The sequence below is a fragment of the Anoplolepis gracilipes genome, chromosome 8, assembly GCF_047496725.1.
Source record: "Anoplolepis gracilipes chromosome 8, ASM4749672v1, whole genome shotgun sequence".
NCBI lineage: Eukaryota > Metazoa > Arthropoda > Insecta > Hymenoptera > Formicidae > Anoplolepis > Anoplolepis gracilipes.
In genome coordinates this window covers 10885732-10897582 of record NC_132977.1, presented here as the reverse complement: position 1 = coordinate 10897582, position 11851 = coordinate 10885732, and the positions used below count along the sequence as shown (strand labels likewise).

At 37.8% G+C, this 11851-nt stretch overlaps 2 protein-coding genes across 2 annotated transcripts in view; both read right to left on the bottom strand.

Moving 5' to 3' along the window:
- Positions 1 to 1673: 1673 nt before the first annotated feature.
- LOC140668333 (uncharacterized) lies at positions 1674 to 5078 on the bottom strand. The gene is made up of 3 exons (XM_072897257.1): positions 4947 to 5078; positions 3577 to 4012; positions 1674 to 3160 (listed from the first exon to the last, which is right to left on the bottom strand). The coding sequence occupies exons 2-3, from the start codon at positions 3845 to 3847 to the stop codon at positions 1800 to 1802; spliced, it is 1632 nt and encodes a 543-aa protein (XP_072753358.1). The 5' UTR covers positions 3848 to 4012; positions 4947 to 5078; the 3' UTR covers positions 1674 to 1799.
- The window catches only part of Su(var)3-3 (lysine-specific histone demethylase Su(var)3-3), a 109689-nt gene continuing 102386 nt past the window's right edge, over positions 4549 to 11851 (bottom strand). Inside the window, exons 11-14 of the mRNA XM_072897250.1 lie at positions 8656 to 8948; positions 7762 to 7974; positions 6829 to 7027; positions 4549 to 6318 (exon numbers count right to left, since the gene is read on the bottom strand). Of these exons, the coding sequence (XP_072753351.1) occupies positions 6134 to 6318; positions 6829 to 7027; positions 7762 to 7974; positions 8656 to 8948 (890 nt within the window). The 3' untranslated portion in view covers positions 4549 to 6133. The remainder of the gene's footprint in view (positions 6319 to 6828; positions 7028 to 7761; positions 7975 to 8655; positions 8949 to 11851) is intronic.

Here is an 11851-nt window from a genome sequence, read left to right as displayed (position 1 = left end):
ATCTCAGTTGTCCGCATTTAATGAAGATTTATACGCTGGCCGCGCTATATATCGTACAGATCACATATGCGTGAGCACAATTGCAGCGGCAAATCTTGATTTAATGCGCGGCGCATTTTAATGTAATGTATGTACATTTCATTGCCGAGAAAGAGAGAGTTCTCTCATGTTATGTCGTGTCCCGGCAAAATACTACGTATAATACGGAGGCTGCTGTATGTTCTCTTAAGCCTTCGTCATAATTTCTCTCGTAGTGTGCAAAAGGGACGCGCGCGTACGCGAAATCATTAAATTGCCTGTAAAAGCTATGGCTCGCGGGTTTCCGCTTTTTTGCAACTCTCTTTCGAGTTTTCCCTTTGAAACAGACAACAAGATTTTAATGTTGGATGTTGCTGCCTCTGATCTTCTGTGTATTAAACTCCCCGCAGCAACGCGGGCAACGCGTTTCCGTCGATAAACATGTACCGTTTAAGCAGCTCTTCGCCGCTGGATTCTACAGCATCCAACGGATGGTAGAAACGGAGAGCCCGAATATATCGAGCACCAACTGCAGGTCGAACTACACGGAGAATATTTTTTTCGATCGACAAAGTCGAGTATCTGCCCGCGCGGAATAAATCTCGATATTATTTTTTAATTCTGTGCGCGAAACAGTTATATATTATTTTAATAATACGTATTATACAAATGCTTTTTAATTGTTCACGAAAGAAAGAAATTTGATTACTCACCAAATTGATCAAATATTATCAAAATTAAAAAAAAAATTTAATATAAGTAACAAGAAAAAGGAACGAGAAATAGAGAGAAATAGAGAGAAAAAGATGAGAGTAAATAGATAAAAATAAATTTATAAACTTGCATATTATAAAAAAAAAATATATTTTTACATTAATAAGTTTTTAAATTATCTTTTTTGAAATTTTTGCAACGTTTGATTGATTTCATATGATTAATTTTATTTCATAAATTACTGTACGTAAATATTTACGTACGTGCATATATGTTTACCATATGTAAATGATATTAGATTTTATTCGATGTAATATCATAAAGATATTTTTGTAAAACGAACGACAGAAAGATATTAAAAGTGATATTTATATCTCGGAATATTGTATTTATTGCGAGTACAATATTCTAGTAAAGATAAATGGTTGCAAATCAATCTACATCGACCTATTACTAATGTTTTTTAATTATGATGCAGTACCAATATTTTTTACTATGAAATGTAAATTTATGTGTGACAAAATAAAACAAGGGTGCCGCGAATATTATAGTTATATTTTATATGGAAAAAATTAATATGTGAAAAAAGGGAATATAAACATGTATAGACACTAGCGAATAAATGATTAAAGATTAAAGGATATTATTAAATTAATTAAATATTAATTAAATATAAATGTTATTAATTAATACGTGAAAAATATTTTATCCATAATTCATATAACAAAGGAGAGAAATAAAACTGAATGTGTGTTATATTACAATATTTTATGTAACTGCAGAGAAATAGAAGAAAAAAAAAGATTAATTACCATATAATAATATACTATTTTATATAAAATTTAATAAATTATATCTGTTTTTTATATTGTTTTATGTTTTTATACACATATTCCATACAATGATATACAAAAATTGAATAATATATTATGCATGCAAAATTCTTTTATTTCTCTATATAAGAAGTCAAAATCCCGAGATATCATTGATATCTCAAACTCTATTATTCTATCTTACGTCTCCTTATCGTCAAGCCGATAATACTCACTGATCTATCTCGTTGATCCTCATGCCTGAGCACCAGTCGCGAAAGTTAAGGCTGGAGGACAGTAATGACGTCCTTCCTTCTCCGCCGCGTGACGCGCGGCGCACTCCTTCAAGAGAACTTTAAACGGATGCGGCGTGATGTTTTCGGAAGCTTTCAACAGCTCGTCTGTGAGCTTCTGATACTCATCCGCTTGTCTCGCTGCCTCTTCTCGGTGGTGCTTTCGCTCCTCCTCCAATTCGCGGCGTCTCATCGCTTGGACGCACTTCTGTTGCTCCTTGAGCTCCAGCCCGTAACGAAACGCCCTTTGTCTGCTCTCCTTCCGCTCCATCGCGATCAAGTTGGCGTTCATCTCGATCTGCCTCTCGAGGGCCTCCCTCTCCTCCATTTTGAACCGTCGTTCTTGCTCCTCCGCCTCTTGCTTCGCCCTCAGCTGTTCCTCCCGGCCATGGAGGAGTTCCTGCATGGCGCGATGGCGAGCTTCTTTGAATTTTTTCACCGCGAGCTGACGTCGCGCCTCGACGTCCTTGCGCGACTGCTCGACGATGGCCTCCACATCTAGATTCCGTTTGACCTCCTCCTGCCGCAAGTCTTCGAGATACTTCAGATAAGTTAGTAATTCCGCTCGAAGAACTGTAGTGGACTTCTTCGCTTTTGCCTTTTCTTTGGCCAGTTCCTCCTCGGCTAACGTATTGAACATGCGATCCACTATGGCCTCTTCGCGAGCGCGCTCAACGAGGAACCTTTTCGCCGTCAGAATCTGTTCCTCCAGTTCTTTCTTCAATCTTTCCCGCTTCTGCTTTTCTGCTTCGAGATTCTGCAATTCCGCTTGACGCACGTCCTCCCATAGACGTTTTAGATGTTCCCGTTCGTCCTGCTCGACCCGCTTTCTTTCCTCTTTCAGTACCAGGTTGTTTTCCAGTTGCCTAGTTAAAGTAAGCGCTATTTCTTGCTGCGCTAAAGCTCGCTTTTCGGATTTCTCCGTCTCTTCGCCGCGCCTCTTCGCCTCGAGCTCCTTCATCATCACCTTGTGCCACAAATCGTCCAGTTTCTTCTCGGCAGATCTCTTCGCCTCGTTATCTGCCATCTGAGCAGCGTTACATCGCTTCGCGTCGATCACACGTCTCCTCGATAATTCCTGCTTGGCATCCGGACACGCGTACAGATACTGTTGCATCCGTTTGGCGGCCACCATCGCCTCGTGTTCTTCTTCGTGTCGTTTTCTCAGTTCCTCCGCTCTCGCACGCGTATCTTCGAGTCGCGCGTCCTTTCCCCGTTGCGCTTCCTCTGCAATTTCTCTCGTCAGATTCATTTCTTCCCTCAACATTAGATCGCGCAATTTCTCTCTACGCCTCTGCAAATTCTCCTCGTACGTCGACAAATCTGAGGATTAGTCGTTGTCGTATTAATGGCTGGTAATTATCCCCGTTTAACAGCTCCCGTTACACAAATGATAATTATTATGTCGGGTCCAGACATATGATATAGATTTATGTGTAACGAGTAAAATTAAGTTATAAGTATAGGTGACTGGATAAAGTATGTAATCTTATCATTTTTTAATTCTCTTTGAAGTAATTTGCATCTGATCGCAAAATTAAGTACACATGTATATCAATCATGATTTTGTATAATTCGTCAAATTTGTCAAAATTAGGGAAAACAAGATAGAAATTATACGTATAAGAGTTACAAAAAAATATGCATATTTAAAGGAGAAGATTTATTTTCTGATTTCGTTCATCTTTTACGCTCAAATAAATAATAAAGAAAATTTATCAAGGTCTATATATCCATACCTTGTTGAATTCGTCGGCGAAGATTTTTATTCTTAATCTTCCGAGTGGTCTCTCTTTCAAATTCCAGAGTTTTAAGAAATTGTTCATATTCCCTCTCGTCCTTTTCCGAGCCCTCAAAGATAGATTTATCATGGTACTTTGCAACCTGGCAATTTTTGCGTTCGCGTAACTTGTGTCCGTAGGATACATTTGACGTACCGGGAACGTCAATGGAATACTTTCTCGCTTTCAGTGAACTGCATCGTACTTTAGGTAATGGAACCACACTCATTATTAAAAAAAAACGATGGAAGAATCAGAGGTCGACGAGATACCTCCTTTCTGGACAGTGTCACTCAATGTGACAGATCCGATAGTGCATGGTGCGTGTTTTCTTGCTTGTTTGTCTGTGTGATGGTTGCTATGACGATGCGCTCTCTTATCGAATTATTAACTTCTAGAACGGACGAAAAATAGAGGATAAAGAATGCTTAATATAAGATGCAAAAATTGATTCTATTCACGTTTTTCTCCCCATAGTAGCAATATATAATATATGTGTATGTACACCTATCGATGCATTCGCAATTTTGTCGCAAAGCAGAATACTTGGAGATTTCGAAGGCTATAGATTATTACGATATCGTTAGAATTTTGGTAAATGCGTTTCAAAGTTACTTGCATTAGTGGAAACCTGTACAGTTCGAAATAATGCGCCCGCGGCGATGCATGCAATGTAATATCCGTACCGGAATGATCGAATATTCAATATTCCCAAATTAGATAGGATATCTAATATGATGACGAAGGGAATGGTTACTATATAAATAGCGCGCGCGTTATTAGATATGATTAAACCAATATTGCAAATTTGAAAATAAAGGCATTTATATTATCAATGGCTGTTGTTATCTATAATTAAAATATCTTTTTGTTTTCGACGCGATATAAAACTAAGGCAAACAAATTTTAATCAAATAATCCCGTCTCAATGGCATTTATCGAGAATTTTATGGAAGAGGCAACGCACGCCTTATTCCATAAAAAAATAACGTAAAAATTAAAGTATATTATAGGAAAGTAAAGAGGAACCCTCTTTTTGATATCGTCGATATATAATATACCGTATAATAATTCTCTTTTAATTGTAATATGTATAAATTCTCTCTGTTACATATATGTAAAATTCTCTCTGTTACATATATATATTTTCCAGATGTGTCAAATGTCAGAATTGCAACACAGTATATTTTATACGTTTTGTAATTACATCTAATTATTTACGTATAATCGCACGGAACAATATAATGAAAATTTGTATGCGTTTTACTTGCATAGGAATGTAATGCATTATATGTCCGATAATACTAATATTTTATAACGTAACTTACCATAAAATCATCTTTCATGACTGCTGTATTATTTTATAACGATCGGGCATTTGAGATGAAGAACATAAATAGAAATTATTTATAACATATAAAAAAAATAGTTTGAACGCACGCAGTTACATGCAACAAACATTCGAAATTTCGATAGGTATATCCGCTAACAATTTCGATAGATTTAAATATTGAAATTCTCATCATATGTATACAATAAAATATGCTGTGATAAACTAATCTTATGTAAATATGTTATTAATTATATATACGTATATATAGGTCTATCTTTTTTTCGCTATAACAAATATGTATTGATACGAATATGATTCGTTCTCTACTCTGATTGCTCTATCATCACAAAGTAATATTACGTCATAAAATAATATATATATATCTTTATGGTTTTGCATTATTTCGTGCATTTTGTGATACAACTTATGTTGATTCACACACAGCTTCGAACACATCGCTGTTTTTCTTATTTATTCAATCAAGAGATGTTGATGTGTGTGTGTGTGTGTGCGTGTGTGTGTGTGTGTGTGTGTGTTTCTATATATATAAATAATACTTTTCAATTATACAAAAGCATGCCTTTTTTAGCATAATTCTAATCAATCGCACGCATAAATTAACGGAAGCATAATTAAAAATTGGGAGAAATGTAATAAAAAATTTATTACGTTATCTATTTTACGAGAAAAAAAAAAAAAGATTACTTAAACTAACAATAAGCTATGACAAATTACTTATTTGTTTCTATGGATAAATAATTAATATAATGTAAAATATACATGTATAGATGATTGAGAGATAACATTTGAGCTGCATATACTTGCGTGCATGGATAGAGACGTCTGAATGTGACACGAAAAATTGAGCATTTCGCAAATCGTCGTGTTATTATTTCTGTCAATTCATTTAATCGAACTAATACCTAATCAGATTAAGTTACTCACCGAAAACTTTCGCATGAAAAACGATATACATAAGCTGTTGAAATAATAGTGAGTACTAACAACGGGCGCATTTTCCATTGTCAAGCTGTCGCAGAGACGGAATTGTCTCACGAAGAGCTTTTCTTATATCTCTTTCGCGAAAGAGGTTTCGACAAAGACCTCTCCATTTTCTTCTCGGAGCTTATTCGCTCAAAGAAAGACAAAAACGTAATAGCAGAATAGTAAGATGCGAAAATACTAAGGCGTCGAGCTACTGCCGGTGCTTGCTGATGTGATGCCCGTTGATGGCGGAGCGGATGCTGCCATTGTCGGTGGCGCGTAAGGACTTCCGCAAAGCTGGTCGGCTATACGTCCACCTTCACGGAGGCCGCTGAGAAATGCACCATGTACGGTAGCCGGATAATTCCGTATAGTGTGTTCTCCTGAAAATCCGCCGGGAGATATAGGTAGATCAAACGCGTACGCACATCTCGTCGAAACAGTTGTCACGCACACAGTTGACGTGACATTTATCTTGTATTTATTAATTTATGAAATCTCTGTACGTTGTCAAATTTCATTTCAAATTTATACTCGTTAAATAGAATTCTCCTGATATATTTATTGACAGATTTTCGTTAAATTCCAACGTCAATTTAATCTGCTTATGCGACGACCGGTATTTCGCGAATAGTAGCATCGTCAAATAACGTCAACGAAATTACTGTGTGCACACAAGTTGGAAATGCGATATTGTAGCTAGGCAAATTGCATCGTGCGCATCAATCGGAACGTTCCAGAAACACTTACGTTTAACGTAAGGATGCAAATAAGACAAACGCAAATATATTGCACATCCGTCAATTGAGAATTTGAAGAGATATGCAACTGTTTGAATTTCTCATACTTTTGCTGACGCGCGTCACCAAGTATCGAACGGATCTGATATTTACCTGCGAAGAATACTCTTGGCTGAGGCGGAGGTTGATTGAGCATGTGCGGAGCTGACACGGGCGCTGCCAGAAGATCGTAATCACTGCCGGAACTGCCAACCGCGACGAAACTATAAGATCCGCGCGCCCAAGGATCGGCACGCCACCTTGTTACCACGCTTTCGCGAGGTTGCGGTACAACTTGGTTGCCAAAAATCCCCTGCGAGAACAGAAAAACAATCCTTTTGATTTTTCCTCGTATAATAAATAGAATAATAATAAAAAGAATTACTAGCCACAAAGTATTAAGATTCCTTTCGCGAATCATGGTATAAGTGTGTATCAAAAAAAAAAAAAGTCGAAAGAGAGAGATCATGATTTTTATAAAAAGATATATCACAATATTTGACAGTCAAATTAAAAAATTCAAAAAAAATGTACGAGAAATATTTAATATTGATTTAAAAAGTCCCGATTACTCTTAGTAAATTATTAGAGTTTAGTACAAAAATTGGTAAATACAACTTATATGAACACATAATATTCTCGTAAATTTTTCTGTATAAGTTTCTTCTGTATAAATGTCTAAATTGAATACGACTTTAATATAATATACATAAATTAAAATTTTAATATATTTTTGTAAAAGTTGATACAATTTTTCAAAACTTTGACATATGTAGAGTTTATATTCGTTAAATTTAAATACAAAACAAATTTTAAAAATTTACATTTAAAGATTTTTTTTACGATTGCTCAATTCAGATATAAAATCAAATCTTTAAATTGTAAGAGGCAATATGAAGAATTAAAATTTTTATTATTTTAAAAAATTAGCTCGCGAGAAAGATTAATATCGGTGAGGCATTTCGATAAGCTCGAGCTGAATAAGATCGCTTGGGTCCGATGTACCCTTCACCTTTCGCGCGCCAACTAGAAATTTCATCCACTTACTTTTAGTACGGCGATGCAACGGCCGACGATAACATCGTCACTGACATTTTCCATTACACAAGCCGCTTCACCGGCGACGAGGGCCAGCAGAACAGGCGCCTTGTATAAGTTCCAGAACAAGAAGAGCTCACCACGCGACGCAGTGGTACTTCCCACGTGGCCGAACAAATTGGCCGTTGGATCCCAGAAAATGCGCTCGAAGCATAATACTACCTGAAAAATTGAAAAAAAAATTACGAGAATATATTATATACTAAGATATATACGCGAAAATATTTCGAGAGAAAATTGCAGAAACAAATTCAATCTTAATTTATATATTTAGTAAATAAATTTAATTTTTCAAACTTTATATAAATACTTAATATCTTGTTATATAATTTTGAATACTTATTATATTTGAGAGAACGTCAAATTTATATTTGGCTAAGCTTTAATTCTAAATAATTAATCTTAATTTATCAAGACATTACTTTTTTTTAAATTATTATAATATAAATGTCTTTTTTTGCGTAAAATGTCTTTTATTTCGTAAAATTTTGCTTATTTATTTGTGCGTGTGAGCGCTTATAATATTTTATAATGTGAATTAAACAATGATACGCTAAAGACATTCGGCACTTTCTCTAGTATCTTTAATGTGCATTCATTCAATAAAAGAGATATACATTAATTATTACTGGATATTATTTGTCATTGCACGTCATTGCATTTGTCATTGATAAGACTAAATACGCGATTATGCAGGACTGCAGAAATGCTTTTTACATCAATTTGCTCGACAACTATTCGCCGTTTTGCAAGCGATATAAATCCATTTTAAGGGTGAGACAGCGATTTGTCGAAGGCATATACAAGACATATATTATAGGTACGTAAAAAATTAGCGCTTACCTTATTTAAATTGCCAAATCCAAGCCGTTGAATCGCCTGAGACTTCCATTCCGGAAGCGGCGGGGTGAAACTGACCCCCGAAGGTGGTGAGGAAGTTTTGAGAACGCCAAGAGGCAACGTAACCAATACGGCATCCGCTTTATAAACGGTGTGATTTGTGTGCGGACTACGGGAGGGTGCGGCCCAGACTTCCACCCCATTCGGCCCGTATCGTACCGCTCTGACGGCTGTGTTCAATCGGATATCGAGTCCTTCTGAGAGAGCAACAGGTACGCAAGAATAACCGTTGCGAACTGCAAAAAGAAGGGCAAAAATTGCGGATCAGTATTCCGATTTATCGTGATATCTCTCCTATATATCGCGAGAGAGATATTTATTTTACACCGTGTATATATATATATATATATATATATATATATATATATATATATATATATACCGCGCGGAAGGTATATTATTCGTAGGGGAAGAACCTACGCTCGAGGGTGGCGAGAATAATGCCATTCGAAAGGATAGTCACGTACATATCGCGCGAGATGGGGCACATTTAACGAAGTAGGTCGTCGCATAAAGAGAGTTTCGTTATATACATTCCTTTGATTTCGTAGGTAGGTAAGTAGGTAAGTACGGTAATATGCTGAGAATTGTAGCTCATCTCCTCTCGCGGTAGCTTTTACGTTCAGAGGAGCGGAGCGGATCAAATCAGAAAATGCTCCCCCGTTTGTCGTATCAAAAGATACAGTCTCTGGCAAACATAAATATCCACTGTAGCGATGTTATATGGGATGCAATAGGGAGCCCCATTATGACTTAATTGGATATTTCGCGTTACGTGCGCTTAAATCAGGACACACCTAAATTCTCGTAAGCATCTTCTCCCTTGTCCCCTCTGGTTTCCCCGTAACATCGAGGCGTGTACTAATAATGATACACAGGCGTCTCCACTTAGGTGGTTAATTATGTTGATGGCTACCACGGTGCTAACAAGCACTCTCTCCCCCTCCCTCTCTTTCTCTCTCTCTCTCTCTCTCTCTCCCTATTAGCATTGCGTTCTGTTTCAGAGATTTAAATTTACGCGTGCGTTATGTCAGGCTGAAAGCACAATAATTTAAATTAGCAGCGTTTCGGGACGTGCGCGCGTGAGCGAGCCTATGCATTATCGCGGATATTTCGACCGGCCATGGTCCCTTCGAGGGACCGGCGTACATATTGATTACGCGTAACGTGTCGAACGTGTCCGCGAGATACAATCGACGAAATGTTGCCGCAACCTTGGCCGGCAGCTAATGCGATCTATCGGGTTCTATCGCCGAGTTTGGACGGTAGGCGCTGTATCAGCCTCCGGGGTTGGGGCTGTCGATGTTAACCAGTCGGGATCGATAAATCATGACACGTACACGTATATGGCACACGACATCGGCGTCGTCGTTAAAAATTTATGTGCCGACGCCGGTATTGTAAACGTAACCGGAAATGTTCCCAAAATGCCGTGCATCTGTACGCGACAGCTAATGACAAACCGCGCGATGAATTAGTCGCTACATCGTTCCCGCATCAATCCTCGTATCGTTCATCGTACGCGGATTAACGCGCGTATGATGTTGATAGCGATTAAAAGGAAAATATTTCGCACAAATTCGATGCAATCATATAGAAATCACCAATATATACATACATCGATGTAGAGGCTATTTTTTTTCTGGAAAAATATGAGTTTTGATAAAATATGCCCACAACATTTAAACATTTTTTTTTTTTTTTATGTAAAAGATTTGAATTGTAAAAATAATATAAAATAATATAAAGTGTAATAATTAAATATGTATATATTTTATTTATTACATTTATATTTTATTTAACATTTTCTATATGTTTTTTCTTTTTAACATTTTATATATTAAGTAATTAAAAAAAAACTATATTATAATTAAAAAAAAAAAACGACCTATTTTTCTGCAAAAGTATGCTACGTATATGAAAAAGTTGAAAGATGGCAAAGTATAATATAATTAAAAAATTAGTTTTTTCTTTAATAGAAAAAACGCACAATGTCGCAAAAGAATAAAAAGGAAACAAAATTTCCATAATGCTATACTTTTTTGAAGAAACGCAACTTGCTTAATTAGTATTCGACTATCGCACGACGTATCCTCCTACGTCTGACGTTGATTACAAAAACCGTTTATAATAAACGGGGGAATATTCAACAGCCGGTCGTGAAGCTATTCGAATCCATGAAAATTATGGTAAGTCGGCTCTCTGCCCAACTTGGGAGAATGGAAAATTAATTCCTCGCCACGCGAGAGGGAGGATGAACCCGCGCAGATCCGAAATCGTTAATGGGGAAGATAAACTGATCCATTAATCTCGCTGCTTCTAATCGTCGAGCATGCGGGAGAATTTTCTACGATGGCCTACAATCCTTCAAAGAAAGAGAGAGAAAGAGAAAGAGAAACTATCTCTCTCTCTTCCTCCCCCTGAATACTTCCTGAATTTTTCTCTCCGATAAAACGCGATGACTACTCGTTGACCGAGCGAACCGCACGGGACTTTCTCGTCGGGGAAAGGCAAATATTTAGAGGGCAGTCTAGCATAGTAGCCGGGAATCCGTTCAGCCTTAGGGTGGAACAAACACCGACCGGCTTCTTCCTCCCGGTAACGGCAAGTAAGTAAAGGGGAATACAATCAACACACCGCCGGGACAGACACGGCGCGGGGGAGAAGATCGGGACTGTCCTGAGATGCCCTTCTCCGGGGGCACCTTTTCTCGTTCTATCTCGACCATCGGCCCCATATGATACGCCACCCTCTCGTCCGCGTGTCTTGTCTTCCGTTTGATCTTTGTTCGCAGTATTTTTTGACGGCGAGTCGAACAATTTGTATGCTCCCCCCCTCCCCGCCTCCCCCTCCCGCGGTGGTTTTCAATTTACATTTAAATTGGTTGCTTATGGCGTTCTGTCGTCTCGACGGGAGTCGAACTGAGAAGAAAGAGGAAGGAGAGCCCGTCGCCGCTGCACACCGGGAACAGTCAAATACTGAAACGGCCTCGCGAACGTGTGGCGGAACTCTCTTGCCGGGTTCAATGTACCGGCGCCGGTGCTTTTTTGCCGGATACGAGAGAGGAGCGCGCAGGCCCTTCGCGAGAGAAGGGACGACAAAGAAAGAGAGAAGGAGTAAAGGAAAGAGAGAGAGAGAG